The following is a 16,794-nucleotide window of genomic DNA, read 5'->3' on the forward strand; positions in this document are numbered from 1 at the left end:
ATGGTTTATGTGTTAATAATATTACCCATTTGTTAGTCAATCTCTATACTGTTTTTGAAGTCTTTAGACCTTTTTAAGGGTATAATTTAGTGCATTTGTTCATAGGGCAAATGCCTATTACCTTACTTACGGTACGTGGCACGGTTAAGAACTCGACATAAAACCACAATTCGTTTGAATTGTTGTATGTGTGTATACACGTACGTGAACGCAATAACTTGAGTAATCTTTGTCCGACTTTGATAACATTTGGTTTTTGAGATGTAGGTTGGGATACACTTCATTATGAGTTGGCGAACCAGCATGATTGGACCATAAAAGGAGCAGGGGTTTTGATATCAAAACTCTTGACACTTTCCAGAAAGTTATAATTAATAATGTCACACATAATGTAATAATAATCATAATGTAATTTACATACAATAATTGTTGTAATACATTTTTTTAACTTATTTACTGGTAGCCAAAACAATACCCGTATCAACTAAAAATACCAAAATTATGAATGATAAATAATAATTTAGTTAGTTGGGAGCTGTACATTTCTAATTTAAGTTCAAGCTAATTTTCAGTTCTGGGTGTATTTCAATAAGGCCATCCACCTATCCAGGTAAATTCTTACTCATATGTTTTGGGAGTTCAGCGTTCAGCTAAGTGGTATGCATCTCGAGTTGGATGTTTTGAATCTTTACATTCCACTTAGGCTTAGGTCGCATTGCTATTTCTCCTCCCTACCCTACCTGGGACCTGGATTCTTTTCAATACCAAATGTTTTTCATCATTTCTAATATAAATAATAAACGGTATCAGCATTCTGACACATACTTTCTCCCATAAGTTTCTAATATAAATAATAATATGTGAATTATTATGTAGAAGTGAAGTAGTCCTAAACAATTTACATATTTAACACGAAAACATACATCAGTTATACAGATACATACATACAACGTGGTCTAAACGATGAAATTAATAATGTTTAATTTAATCAAAATATAAAATAGCAAACTACATTTTTTCAAATGTATCCTATCCATATGGAGGTCTACTATGTTTTGAATTCCGTCCAGTTACCACTCGGCCTGTCATAAATCAAATGGGCAAAAAAACAGGTCGTCAGATGGACCGTCAGCTAACTTCAGCCTGGTTATTATGTTGGAGATTAGTTAACTTATCATTACAAACAGCAAGTTCGTCCATACGCTTATTCAACAGAATATTGTCATTCACAACACCTTTCACAATTTCAAGTAAGTTGTCTACTGTCTTATGCAATTTGTCGATGTCTTCAATGTCCCAGTTCTTTGAAACCAGCCGGTCTATTCTTGAAGCACAGGATGTACAGTACCACTTTACTTCGTCCGCTAAACTGTTAATTAAAGCATACTTTTCTAAATCTATATCAACACACTCAGGATGGTACCACTTACGACAAAACCCATCACAGAAAAGGCCGTTGCCGTCCCTGGGAATAGTTTTTAAACAAATATTACACGGTGCGTCGTCTTGATCAACTTCAATCACCATATCGATATCGATACTCCTAGTGGAGGAGTTGGCAAACCTGACCAACAATTGCGTCTGCGCCGTCTGCTGACTAACCGACTGACAAAAGTTTGAAAAAAGAGTATATGTATTTGTTTACTGTCACACTCACAACACAAGTAAGTTAGTTATTGGAAAGCAAAACAAGACATAAGTTAGAAAATTTACTTAATCGTTTGTATATTTGCTGAAATGATAAAATAACCTCACCATAAACATTTGCAGTCTTATATTTTCTTTGGAAAGAAGGTTATCTAGCATCAAGTCAAGTGATAAACAAGTTAGATCTGTTGGTTGTGTGTGTATCATAACAAGACATGTAAGTAAGATTAAGGTCTATTCATGTCACACTTTATGCACGTTAATTATCAACATACTATCTTACACGATTACTAGAAAAATACCGGTATGGATCATAAACATCAACAAATGACGTTTTTGGCCCGCTATCTTATAGTCCTACTATAAATTTCTATTACAATCAATATAGTTTAAGTTTTATTTAGGCAAAGTTTCCTTGTTGATCAAATCAATACTTTTATGTTCGATTAGGGGCCTATGGAGTCGGATAATCGAATATCAAAGTTTTGCCACTTTGATTTACAAGATGGGGTAAGTTACAGTTTCTTAACTGGGCTACGCTAATATCTATTGAAATTATCGATTAATAATCGATATATTTAACTATATCAATTATAAAATGAAACTGTCATAACCTAACCTAACTAACCAAACTTGCTGATAATGAAAAAATCGAATGAAGGTTTACTAATCGAATTGATAGTTTCAATCGATATTAGCGTAGCCCAGTTAAGAAACTGTACCCCATACACTAGATCAAACAAAAATATCATAATTTCATGAAAATATTTAACCTAAACCAGTTGATATTTTCAATTACGACTAGGGCCTTCTCAACTGTTAAAAGTGTCATAAAATGCTTTATATCCTAACCCAACCACCTTGAATTGCAATAAAAACTATAAAGTAGGCTATGAAGAGTTTTTAGTACAGTAGTCCTATTATTCATCAACGGATTCACCATTTACAAATAATATAGGCCTACATGTTTTACACACAAGAGCAGAATGAAATGATAAGTTATCAATTGCATTGCAAATAACAAAAACAGTAAGTTATATATAAGCTTTGAAAAAAAAAACAACATTGCAACAAAAATAGCAACAACAAGACATCAACATTGTCAATTTGGCTAAATATTGAGTTATTAATCACAGTATCGAAGTTCTGCTAAAAATGACCAAACCTACTTTCTGAAGTTTATATGAGTTCAGAAAAGTCTAGTAGGCCTAAGTAATTATCTTGTAGGGCCTAGATCAAGAACTCTTTTGGTTATTCAATTATCATCTCTTATTCTATTGAACTTTAAGCTCCGTAAGTTAAACTACAGGTACCTAAACTTACTTAGGTCGAGAACACTGATCATGTGTATTTACGAAGATTATTGTGGGCTTCACTCACCTTTATTTTTGTCTGTGATGTTCAGGACTCGTTAAAACACATATATACACACAACACGAAATCGTCCATGGCTTAAAAAATCCGATGTTTAGTGGAACTCAAAAGAAACGTTCCGCTCCCTCAGGGTTGGAAAACACTATTTTTATCCCGCACGCGAGTCGAACGCCTAACCACGACTCAGAACAAGATCAGAAACAGAACTGATCATGTGGTTGTAAGTTAGGTGATAATTACCAGAACTGTAAAAAGAAAAACAATGTTTGGGAAGTTAGGCTCTATAGTTTTAATGTTTGAAAAATCAAATGTAATTTAGGCCTAGACGTAAATTTACTTATGTTTTATTAAAATAGAATAGGCCTAAGAAACGTTGTTGCTAAAAACAACGACTCCCGTTTTTTTGTAAACAATCAAGTATTATTTAAATTATTTTATAGTACTTTGCCTGTTTTATTCGAAGAAATTTTTTCCTGGTATAAAATTGACTTCTAAAAGGGTGCTCTTAACCCCCTTTTTTCCAGGATTGACACACTAATGTAGACAAAGTAGCGGTAACCTATTTTTAAATCCCAATATAATCCGCACTAGTACGGGCTGGGCTGTCCAGTAAGTAATCTTGCAGTCAGAGATTCAGATTTTTAGTCTATTAATAGTAATTTTCATGTCATCGGATGTCTGTACATCTTCCAGTCCAGTTGTGTTGCTTTTCAAAAAAGTTGTGAAATATTATGTCAAAAGGTTAAACTTAAATGTGTGTTCAGCTTCACTTTTGAGCAGAGCCTAAAAGCTCAAATGATTGAAAAGCTTAGACAGAAAATCAAGCCAGCTTTTTCTCACAATGTCAAAACTTATTGCGATTGCAGAAACCATCAGCAGAAATTGCACAGTAAATTCACAAAATGTCTCTGCTATCAGGGGTAATTGTTATGTTTTGTCGTGATCTATATAACTTACCCAATTTTTACATTTTCCTACAACATTTTCCAAACAAGTCGTCAGCTTTTTAAAGTATATTGTACAGAGTAATATTTAGGTTGTGAACTGTCTTTGTACAGAACATACATTAACATGATGTTGAATAGGTAATCCATTTGAGAGATTAAACTAAACAGGTTCAATTTATTTTTTATTTTTCAGGAATACAGAAGGAAAACATAATTTTGACACAAGCTTCGTCTGTGTTCAGTACCCAGGAGTTGTAAAAAATGATGATAAAATGCTGGAGTCTATGGGAGGTATAAAAAAAATCTCTAAGGTAAGAGTTGAAAATTATTAACGTTAAGTTTAACTGTTTCTGTGAGGGTAGAAGTTAAGGTAGCCTTCTTAGCCTAGGTGTTCTACGGATACGTGGTATTATGCATGGTCCACCTGCATTTTTATGGCTCTCGATGAATTTGGGGAATCACTGGAGATGTCTACCCAAGACGTTGAATTTTCCATAGGAAATCCTACCATCCCTTCAAAATGGCTGGCTTGAGCATTATTAGAACTTAAACATAATTGTTTGAGGTTATACAGTCAAAGGTACAGCATAATACCGGTACGGCAATTAAAAATACAGACTAGGCAACTTCTAAAGCTATTTTTTTTTAAGATTTGTTCACAAATTGGTTTTGTCAGTACCTTTTTGGTTAATTCCTTTGATACCTAGTCAAAAATTACCAGCAAAGAGAATGTTATTATATACCTAATATATTTTAATAAAAAAAAAGCTTTGGGGAGCAAACTCGTCTAGTTGGGGTTTCGATTCTTGAGGTCCTGGGTTCAAATCCTACCAATCACCAGATGCTCTGGTGTGTTTGCAACAATCTGATATTTTGATGAAGCACCTTAAGACCTTGGTCCACCCTTTATAGAAAAGAGGTCTTTTATTTTGACCATTACTATTTAATGTTTTCTCTTGTGATTGTATGTATCAACAGAAAGATGTAGCTGATAACAGTATGTTTTACCAGGTTTATTCAGAGAGAAATCGCAGGCTAGAGCTTCGGTTTCGCCCAGACGATGTGTATTGTCGACCCGCTTGTGCTGATAGACAGAAGGTCACAGGACTTTTGATGTCCGTCAAAGTAAGAAGAAAAAAGAATAGTGGAGAAATAATAAATATAACTCCCACTGTGTTAGGCAAAGTCTGTGTAGCGTTCAAATTCACAAGTAAGTTAAATCTTTTATTGTTGTATAGGATTATAGGCTTTAGGGCTCTGTTGGTCTTCACTAGGATGTATATTTTGGACTCAAATAAATTAATTAGACAACAGCTCAAGTTGTTGAATCTAATTTTAGACATTTTAGAAAACATTGAATGTCCCCCTTAAATTGCAGTAATATCATTCATTAGAATGAAGTTTATTATGGACTGAATTCTACAACTGAATCCTAGATAAATAGGTTAATAGGGATTATTGTTTGTTTTAGGTTTATGTGACTTTCAATACCTGGCTATGGACAACTCGAGTGGTCAAATGGAATGTATTTATGACAAGTTGGTTCCCAAAGGTATTTTGACTCCCGAATGGTTCACACAACCAGCCCCGTATTTCCTACCACCTGCTACGTTCTCCAGAATGGACACCGTACAGGTAAACCAATGCTCGTTAGATTTAGTGTTCAACATTTTTTGAGCTTTAACTTTTCACCACTTGGCCGCTTTGAACAGTATGAGTTAGTCATTTTCCCATAAAAACCTGGGATTACTAAAATAAAAAGTTATGATCAGTATGTAGCAGCCTATGTAGAGTTGTATTGAAAGCCAGGAGTAGACACATCGTCTAAGTTTAAGTAAGTAATAACCAAAACTAGTGATCAGCTAGCTTACCTGGAAGAGAGTCCAGATTAGCTTTGGTAATATACACAAAACCAAAAACAGTAAAACTTTATATTTCCCATTTAGGGACTTCCATCAGAAGGAAGAAGAAGGAAGGTTAAAGTTCAAATTTAAAAAATCCACAACTCCAGGGACGAAATATTAAGTTTTACTGTTTTGTGTGTGTTACCAAAGCTAATCTGGACTCTTATCTGCCATCAGGTAGAGCTGATCCCTATCCTTGTACATAATAATCCTAATCAGCCAATTGGCTTTTCCTTCATTTCTAATAATCAAAACTGACTTTAAAACGGTCTTTATTGGGAAATAAATAGATAGCTCAGTCAAGTTTTAAACTGGAAGAAATTCGTTAGGAAAAGTAAAATCACACAGAAAATTATTACATCCAACAACGTAAAATTACTCAGAAAAACATTACATCCAACAACACACTTAAAATATTGGTTTGGAGACATTGTGATGAGACCGAGTCACTAAAAGTGCTTTGCCCTTGGAATGAGTAGCCTGTTTATCTATCTACAGTATTTTCCCAGGAGAAATTATTTACAATGTACTAGGAACAAATAGCTTTTACAAAAGCAAAACACACTTAGATGGGAATGCCATTAAAACAATTGGAGATTATACTGTTCTGTCCGATTTTAAACAGCTATTTTCTTTTTACAAGTTCCTTTTACTTTGCTCCCTAATCGTTGGTGTCATAATAAACCTGGTAAAATATGTCCCATGATAAATATTTTGAGGTGAATAATGAACCCTCTGTCACCAGAACTACCAATATCGCCAGGAGAGTGTTGACACCAACACCAGTGTCCAACCTTACCACATCGGCCGCACCAGACGACGCCGCTCAGGTCACGCCATCTTTGTCACCTTCTCTACTGCCTCACTCCCTCTCAAACCTCGGCCTTCAGCGCTCAAGTTTCTTGAAATCAAGTTCTTGTGTGGAGACCACTTTAAGAGGATAAAAGAGGTTGGTGTGTAAACATTTTACTTGCATTATCACTGGGTGTAAGGTGTTTCAGGGTAAAAGCAATAAACTTCACTAGTGTCTTGAGATCAAGAGTAACAAAAACATACAGACACATGTCAGTTTCGCAACTGTAAGGTGTGGTAATGTTTTGACCATGTTTGTTGTTATTTAGCTAAATTAATTGTAGAGCCTTACTCATTAAGACAAAATTTGAGAAACAATTGAAATTTCCAAAGATGGGAAAGGTTTTATAAAAGGGAAATTGTTCCTATTGGTGACAAAATAAGGGTTGATGTTGCTTTATTGGTTAAAAACGTTTTATACTCATGATTTATTCAGCCGTTTCCTTGGTTTAACAAACAAGACCATTCTTCCATTCATAAACTGTTACTGATATACCTCCGTATACGAGGGTTGTCCGCAGATTAAGGTCTCTAAGCTCATGTCACAGCCGAGGAAGCCAGTTCAAATGTGAAACCAATAGTTTGTCGTGTTCCTTCCTTCATTCCAACTATTATAGCTGGTCCCACCCTTATGGGACGGTTAGTTTCTTTACAGTGTTGAAAAACAAAATTAAGGACAACTGATGCTCTTGCCCAGTATGAATCGTGTTCCGTGATAGTCTTTTTTTAGAAATGGCCGAAATGGGTCAATCCGTGTTGACATATGTGTATGCACAGCATAAGTGGCCTAGGTAGCTCACAGCACCGTACTGATCTTCACACAGAGAGTGTTCATCCGTTTCCACTGCCACAATGATAGAACTTAAAGGAAACTGAATGTGATGTTCGATATGTTTCTGACTGAAGGACAAACTTTAATCCTTGATAGTCTTATATTGACGTCCCTATTAGTTCGCCAGTTTCTCTCATTTAGGAAAACCGCCATCTGAAGGCAAAATTCCCTTAACGAGACTGACACAATCTACCTTCACCTTTGTGAAAATTGTTAAGACTACCTCCAAATTTCCTTCACTCCTTGCACAAATTTCCTACATTAATTCATTCACGTCCATTAATTCGCGGTGAACTTAGTGGTTGACGATTGAGACATAAGAAATCTAATCTCAGTATGCAATTTTCGCTTGGCGGGAGCATCAATTGTTTTTCACACCATTTCCGAATACCTTAAGCCAAACTAAGCCAAATACTACTAAGCCAATTGAAGTGGAAACCTCACTACAATCACAAAAAAGTAGGAAAATAGTAGGAAGAGTAGGAAAATAGTTACTAAGCCAATTGAAGTGGAAACCTGTTAGGAGTGAATGCAATAAGCAACTTGACGTTGGTCTCAGATTTTGAGGTTTGAACAAGCTTGCTTGGATGCAACAGGAAGTCTATGAAGATCTTAATTTAGTAACAAACCATGTATAAGCCCATCATAAACCACCACATCTAATTTCTACACTGTAACTAACACTGATTTCATTTTGTGTAGATGTTTCAAGAGCGCCCAGTATGGTCCAAGGTTGCTCTGATGTGTGTCACTGGCTACAATCAAGAGCAGATGAAGTACTTGTTGCCGTCCGTTGCATACTATTTTGTTACTGGACCATTCCGCATTATGTGGGTCCGTTTTGGATTTGACCCTCGCAAAGACCCAAGTGCTCGGATTTACCAATCCATCGACTACCGTATTAGAATACAAGGTAAGAAGGCATGTGTTCTTTGTGGGTAGAAATATTTGAACTTAGACAAAGTAATAAAAGGTTGCTAATTAATTCCTGAGAAAGGTTTGATGCATTTCTTGATGATAAAAACATGGATCCAACTTTTTGTAGTTATTTGGGGTTTTAGTTAGTAATTGAGACTTCACAATCATTTATTATTTTTCAATCAGTTTATCAACTACAAGGATTTCATGTCACTCATTGTACAATATCACTAATTATAACTAAGATGGGGATGCAAGCAACTTGTGTATTAGAACCCAAACATGAAAGATGCGTATAATAGAGATGCGGTGCTCAGATTACTAAGATACCAGTAGTATCTTTTGGCACGACCATCTATTTATTTATTCTTATGATCCAACAGCTGCACCCAGTTTTAAACCACAATCCTTGATTCATCATCTTCATCTTAACTAAGTATGGGGTCAGCATTGTAGTTGGTGATTCATCGCCTTTTACAGGTGGTGGAACAAACTACGTGAAAGCTAAGCGCAGCTACACACAGTACTTGTTGCCATACAAGTCCACGCCGGCCAGTCGACCGAAGACAGCTGTCATCTCTCAACAGGCCGAGGAGAAACCTGCGGAACCGAATGTAGTTCATGAGAACCAATATGTCTTTCGGCCTGGAACCATCCCTCCTTCTAGGCAGATGTTCTATCAGGTGATTTTTGTTAATGTCGGATCAACACTATATTCTGGCATTTCACATGCTTTTTTGTTTTTATCATCTATGCAGAGCTACAGTCTCAATATCTGCCTTGTGTATTCCATGAAAGATACAATAGTAATAAAAACGCAATGTTTTTGTACCTTGAATTCCAATATAGGCTGGCCTTTGGTGAATCAATGTCCTTTGGGGGTCCTAATTGCATGAAATAAAATTTATATGTTGATGTCAATTTACTGATTTCTGTTGAATATACAAACTTTTAAACAAAGCCGTTGTCAACCAGACGTAGTGGTAACACTTATTCTCTGTTTGCATGTGACAGCTGTGTGATATCAAGGTGCCAGAGATTGAAGCCATGGTTGAAAGGTTACCACGGTTGCCACCCAGCTCCAAATGTCACGAGAGGCTTGGCTGGTTGCCACCCGGGTTTGCGGAACAATGCCGAGACATCATGAACAGCCTGGTGTCCCAACAGATACAAAGAGAGCAGGCTGCAGGTAATCAAACTATTGGCTACGTTGTAAATGATCGTTTGGTTATTCATTTTAAAATTTACTTTTGTTCCAGTTAGAGTTTACGTTACATTATATAGGGGTTAGTGATGTAAAATAACCGGGTATTTACCCGGGTAAATACCCAAAATCCATAAATACCCGGGTATTTTGGGTATTTATGAAATCGATTGGAATTCATTTATATTTACCCCTAAATATGTTATTGTTATTATAACACGATAAATTAGGATAGTCTAACACCTTTTACAGTAACTTTAAGCTTTGCTAGTACCTTTTATTTAATGATTCAGCAATTTTTTTTTTAAATATTACATTTAAAGTTTCTAAATAAGCATTTAGTTTTGTGTCTTAAATCGAGTAACATCAGTTAAATTTTTAAAAACTTGCTAAAAGATAGGATATTAAAAAAGGCTGTGACTATTTCAATTGTTATAATTTTATAAATTTATAACCAATTAAATCACATAAACAAAATTATTTTAATTTATAAATATCCAGGAATTGTTGGGTACCTATTTATGATGCAATAAAAACAGTTGAACTTGCCATGAATAGTTTTATTAACAATACATTATTGCGTAGGCCAAAAACATTTTAGAATACTCCAAATTCCTAAGGCCTGATTGACATAGGCAGAATACTAAAAGTAATTATAATTAAACTTTTCTGTGTTACCGCTTGGTTGGAAACAATAATATATTTGGATAAACCTACTAAAAAAATGTATCTCCTGTTTTTTGGCCTAACTTAATATAATTTTGAAATATTTATTGTGCTACAGATTAAAATGTTTTGTATCACAAGTTTATGAAAATAGTTTTTTTTATTTTGATACCATTGATACTAACAAAAGATCTAGAACAAAAATATTATTAAATCCTGCCATACTACTGATTGGTTTTTAATTATTTTCTTCTTAACCCTTTTAACCCCAGCTACTTTTTTAATAGAGTAGCCAAGATGCCCAAGGGAAAATATATGCGGAACGCTGAATTTTACTTAAAATGCTATAACTTTTTTATTTATTACTGTAATTGAATAATTTTTTTTTTAATTTGATTCCCAAAAATTCCTCTACTTAATATATGTAACAACAAACAAAACATAATTTTAAAAAATAAAAAAAATTAGTCAGTTTACTAATTTTTATTTATTTTTGTTTTTATTTTTTGAAAGTAGACCAAGATAACACAAAATAAAAGTCTTCCCATCACCACAATATTGTTGTCATCTGATAGCAAATTTATTTCTCTACATAGAAAATAAATATTATCAACATACCTTGGAAAATAATGAAGAACAATTCGTTCAAAGAAAATGCTGCACTTCCGCGGCTTTCCAACAAATATCACAAAATGTTCTCTATCAATGACATATTGCAAACAAGACATCTTTACTCCCAAAAATTGTTCTCACTGTCACTACACACACTATTTATGCACTTACACTATTTTATACACTTATAAAAGTTCAATATTTACTATATACAACAATAAAAAAAATAAAAAAGTTAGCATTTGTGTTGATTGAAACAGACGGCATGCACGCCTTTTTTACATCTTATGCAGACTGTCCTGCTTTTTTTCCTAGTGCCACCAGCTGCTGTGCTTACTTTGCTGCAAACACTACAATTCCTTTCTTTTCTATCTGGTAAATATTCCATTCCAAAATGGTTCTGCATACCATCATCGCCACCAGCGCCAGCCATATTGGGCGGTCGAGCTTTGCTGTTCAACCATTCACGAGCCAACTCCTCAACAATTTCAATAGTGAACTGCAGTCTTGTAAGCTGTTTTCCAGTACAATTTTCTTTGTATATAATGTAGGCATTTAGTACCATCCTGGCAAATATATTGAAAACTACCTTTTTCCAATATTTTACAGTTCTTCTCTCATCCAGGTAGCAATACAGCATCTGATCTGATGAGTCAACACCTCCCATGTACATATTATAGGTGTTGATAAGTTCTGGTTTTGTTTTTATAACATTTTCATTGCCTCTTCTCTTCACTTTTTCGACAGATTTTGCAGTTCCCTTAGTTGACAACAAAATCACTGGTTTTTTCTGGCTCTTCTTTTCACGGTAGGATAAAAATAAATTAGGCCCATTTCGCACATACTTCTTTTCCCCTACATCTAGGTTTTCTTTGATTTCTTCTGGAATCCCTTTTCTGTTTCTTCGCACTGTGCCAGTCAAGAAGGTACATTTACTGTACAGATATTCAGCTAACGGTAGACTCACAAAAAAATTATCCAGGAATATGTGGTAACCTTTATTCAAATACTGACAAATCAAAAGTAAATTTTTCACAACTTTGTAAGCCAGACCATGTTCTTTTTTTCCATCATTACTTTTAGAACCTTTATAACAATCAAAGGCTAAGCAGTACTTTGTCACAGAATCACATAACATCCACAATTTTATCCCCCATTTATGGTGGTGTTTATTAAGTAAGTACTGTAGGATTTTTGAATGACTTTTTGTGCCTACAAGGCTTTCATCTACAGAAAGTTCACGATGCGGTGTGTAGTAGGTTCGAAATACACGATTTGCATGCTCCATTACTGGTAAAAATTTACCACAGGGATTATAATTTGGTTCGTTAGGCTTCGGAAGAGTTCTATTATCGGCAACATGGAAGAACTGCAAAAGGCTTTCAAAACGGTTCCGGCTAAACATTTCACGGAACCAAGGGGTTGCTTGAGACGTACATGTGGACCAATAACTCCTTATTGTTGGTTTTCTGATAATGCCCATGTTCAAAATAACTGCTATGAACCCTTTCATTTCGGTCAGATTTACTGGCTTCCAGTTACGAGCACTCGAGTGAGGCGACATGTTGGCTAGTGAATTTATGTACTGATTTGCGTACTGATTTGTCCGCAGCACAAATGTGCTCAGCAGTCCAACAGTGAAAAATAAATTGAAATATTCAATAGGCTTGGCGTCTGAATTTGGTACATGTTTTGGACCAGGGATCTCATTGTACGTAAAGTTGTGGTCGTAACCAGGATCGTTATCGTCATCAACCTGAGTCCATTTTATCACATTTTCAGTGGGCTCAGGCTCTAGAGGATTCTCATTTGGGGGAATTCCATTTTCTATGAGTTGTTCTGGTATGTTGTGATCAAATAGGCCTTGTATGACATCATTTATAATGCGATCAACATTTTCTAGGCCTAGGCCTACATCATTTGTTACACTAGGTATAGGCCTCTGACTTTCAATCTGGGGAGGTTCGATATTGTTTGAATTATTGACTAAATTATTGTCAGCTGATGGGCCTATGGATTCCGAAAGATTTTCATTTGGCCCTGATAAACCTTGACCTAGGCCTTCATGACCAAGAACTGTATTTTCATTTGAGGCCTGGTCCTCGTCAACATTTGTATCATTTACATTTTGAGACTGTAAAACCTCATCTATAACTATATTTTTGTTGTGTTCAACAACTGAGGTCAGTTTCATAAACCTAGGCCTACCTAGAGTCTTGCCCTTTGATGTTGATTGGACTTCGTCTTCTGAAGATTCTTCAGACATAACTGTGGATGGATCGAAGTCTGGATCTTCATCCGTATCATCCCCAAAAATATCCTCACTATCACTGTGAGTTTCATTTTCGGAAGAACTTGATTCATTATCAGAATCAGAACTTTCAATATTGTCAACAAAAGAATCACTCAACTCATCATCGTTTACTTCGACGTTTTCCACCCCACGAAGATTCCTGAGCAGCGAATTTTCACTAACAGGAGATTTCTCTCTTTTTCTTTTGTTCATTTTCAAAAGATTAACACTAAATTTCGCGAAATGAAACACGAAATAAAGTTGGAAACATTCACTGAGGTTACGCGATACAGACGACAACGTAAACAAACAGATAAACAGAACCTAGCGCCGGCCGGCAATACGACAGCTGACGACAGCCAATAGCGACAGTACACAGAGTACGAAAATCTTGTGAAACCACGACAAACTACACTTCTATGTGTAGTCCAATTCGTCGAAAGGCGTTACCCCGAATTCGAAGGCGTTTGGATTGCTAGGTGGTCAGTAAATGATGAAATAACAGACGTCCGATATATCGGACGTCGGGGATTTTCGCAAAACACCTTACGTCCGATATATCGGACGCTGGGGTTAAAAGGGTTAAAAGTTGTTAACACATAGGCCACTACTAGGTTAAATTTTCCTGTCTTTCTAAATAATAATTATTACTTTACAAATTATGTTTTTCATTTCAGAATTTAGCCTCCGGATTACGTTGAATATATTAAAATGGTGTAAATACCTGCTTCGTGGTAATGCTATTGTTGCTAGTGTCGCGACTAGTTTCGACTTTCTACAAAGTCATCTTCAGGCGAAGGCGTCAAGGATGTCAAATGGTGGTCACTTCATATGAAGGTCGTCATTACACATAAAGTACATAAAAACACGAACACGAACATTAACACGTAAAAACGGTACATTTAACACGATTAAACGAACAACGGTAATTGTAAAGAGATGATGTGACACGACCGGGATGGATGCAAGGTCTAGACAAATGTACCATTTTTACGTGTTAATGTCCGTGTTCGTGTTCGTGTTTTTATGTACTTTATGTGTAATGACGACCTTCATATGTGGTGACCACCATTTGACATCCTTGAAGCCTTCGCCTGAAGATGACTTTGTAGAAAGTCGAAACTAGTTGCGACACTAGCAACAATAGGATTACCACGAAGCAGGTATTTACACCATTTTAATACATTATTTTTCTTCGCTTTCAATAAAATAAATTCATCTCTCTATCATAGAAATTTAAAAATCATAAGTAGTCAGGACCAGTGCAACCATGCGACCAGGGTATTTATGCCGATTATGCTTTATGCTGAGACCTGGGTATTTATGGCGATAATACCCATAAGTAAAATGCTAGTAGTGACCATATGAAATGTTGTTTAACACATTTTATTATCATTTGACTATCTTTACAGGGTAATAATTAATTGCAAAAAAAAATCTCAATCTTTTCTAACTTTAATACAGGGTGGCGCAGATGGATCGGGTGGTTTTAAAATACTTGTCAAACTGTCAATTTTAAAGATATTGGATTGAAATAAAGTGTAAAACGTGTAGTTACAATGGAAGTTTATTGAAAAAAATTTGTTAAGTTAGTTTTTAAAAATTACATCCATCAAATGCCTTCCTTCTCGAGCGACGCATTCTTGGAGTCGGTCCTTGAGGTTCCGCATTGCTCGCTCAAGCACATCACCAGGAATTGATGTGATTTCGTTGTGAATTGCAGCCTTCAATTCCTGAAGCAAGGGTCTACATGAAACCCCGGACCATTCAGGAATTGAAGGCTGCAATTCACAACGAAATCACATCAATTCCTGGTGATGTGCTTAAGCGAGCAATGCGAAACCTCAAGGACCGACTCCAAGAATGCGTCGCTCGAGAAGGAAGGCATTTGATGGATGTAATTTTTAAAAACTAACTTAACAAATTTTTTTTCAATAAACTTCCATTGTAACTACACGTTTTGCACTTTATTTCAATCCAATACCTTTAAAATTGACAGTTTGACAAGTATTTTAAAACCACCCGATCCATCTGCGCCACCCTGTACAAATTATAAATACCCAGTTTATGGGTATTTACCCGGGCCTGGGGTAAATACCCAATTTATATTTACCTACCCACTGGGTATTTACCCGGCCCACATCACTAATAGGGGTGCATCTGTGAATGACCGTTATAAAAGCTTTTGGGTCAGAAAAAATTACACACTGTTAGATTTGGTAAAAATTCTCTTAACTCTGTCCAAAATACAAAGTTTTTCTGTACAGCTGGTAAATTCATCGTAAATATTCGGTATTATTATATCAATGAATGACCGATCATCAAAAATGTGCAACGTCGATGTGTCCAACATTGTTTTGTATGAAAATGCCATGAATCACATAAAATGAAACTTTATTCAACTTGAAAAGAATAACATGACTTGATTGTAAAAACTATAAACATACATTGACCTACTGTTTTTGTTTTGAAAAAAAAAAAAATTATTTTAAATAATTAGTATCACAATATTGTGTTACTTTAAATACAGTTGTAAGAGATTGAACATGATTAACTGGTAGATCGGCAGTCATTTACTTGTGCACATATCCCACTATAGCATAACCCACTAATAGACAATAGGCAATAGACAATTCCTTTATTACAATTTCATCAAGAAATGTTACAGCTTAAAATTTCTGTTTAAATTTCTGATTGTTACAGCGATCAAATGTTACAACTAAGTTGTATAATTAGGAAGTACAGGCAATATGTTCATATTCCCTTCACTGTAGATTAAATTGTTGTTTTTTCTAACCCTCTGTTTGGACATAACATAACCCACTAAGTTTTATAGTTAGGAAGTACAGTCAATATGTTCATACGTTTCCCTTCATTGTGAAAACTTAACCTTAAAGAATCATTCACTGGTACACTCATCCTATTGAATTACATTCCCAACATCTCACTCAAGAATTTTTCATCTAATTACCTGATATCACTTGATACAATATAAACAACTTTCCAAAACGAATCTGTTTCTTTGTCAACAGATTCCCAATCTGGAACCAGTGAAGCGTATGACGATCAAGGAGATTCTCAAGATGAAGATCAATATAATGAAGATGACGTTGACTGGGAAGACTATGAGTAAACCAATGTCTGGTTGTTATGTAAATAAACGATTTTTTAAAAGTGTAATACATGATTCCATCTACATTTTAAATGTGTAGGTTCTGTGAAAAGTACTATGATATTTTTTTTTTAATTTATAAGTGTCTGAGTAGGTATAAGACAAAAGATATAGGTTACTTAAAGTAACTGTGAAGACTTTGAAAGTGAACACTCTACAAAATGTTATCAGCCACAGATGACTTAGTGGTATCGTTTTAGACTCAAGCTAAATCCCTGGGATCTTGACCCTTTGCATGGATTGATAATTAACCAAAGGAGTTTCAATATTGTCTGTACAATTCGGACTGTATTGACTTTATGCAATAATGAATACGTCAAGGAAGAAAGAATGGATATTGAATACACAACTAACTTAAAGAAAAGAGTTCTGG

The 16,794-nt window shown here is 35.2% G+C and overlaps 1 protein-coding gene across 1 annotated transcript; it reads left to right on the plus strand.

The window, feature by feature from the left end:
- The first annotated feature begins 1,670 nt into the window (after nucleotides 1-1,670).
- On the plus strand, nucleotides 1,671-16,393 carry LOC129001828 (general transcription factor 3C polypeptide 5-like). Its single transcript, XM_054429277.1, has 9 exons — nucleotides 1,671-1,864; nucleotides 4,162-4,279; nucleotides 4,980-5,178; nucleotides 5,440-5,603; nucleotides 6,618-6,821; nucleotides 8,259-8,469; nucleotides 8,955-9,157; nucleotides 9,489-9,663; nucleotides 16,282-16,393. Coding segments are annotated over exons 1-9 (1,377 nt in total). The 5' UTR covers nucleotides 1,671-1,862; the 3' UTR covers nucleotides 16,383-16,393.
- Nucleotides 16,394-16,794: the final 401 nt, after the last annotated feature.

Source organism: Macrosteles quadrilineatus, unplaced genomic scaffold (genome assembly GCF_028750875.1).
Source record: "Macrosteles quadrilineatus isolate MER2022 unplaced genomic scaffold, UCM_ALF_1.0 Scaffold_8__2_contigs__length_117827958, whole genome shotgun sequence".
Lineage (NCBI taxonomy): Eukaryota > Metazoa > Arthropoda > Insecta > Hemiptera > Cicadellidae > Macrosteles > Macrosteles quadrilineatus.

Excerpts from the sequence above, each read along its gene's own strand:
- LOC129001828 (XM_054429277.1), top strand. Across the intron at positions 4,280-4,979 it reads GTATAAAAAAAATCTCTAAG|GTTTATTCAGAGAGAAATCG; the intron begins GTAAGAGTTGAA and ends ATGTTTTACCAG. Across the intron at positions 6,822-8,258 it reads ACTTTAAGAGGATAAAAGAG|ATGTTTCAAGAGCGCCCAGT; the intron begins GTTGGTGTGTAA and ends CATTTTGTGTAG.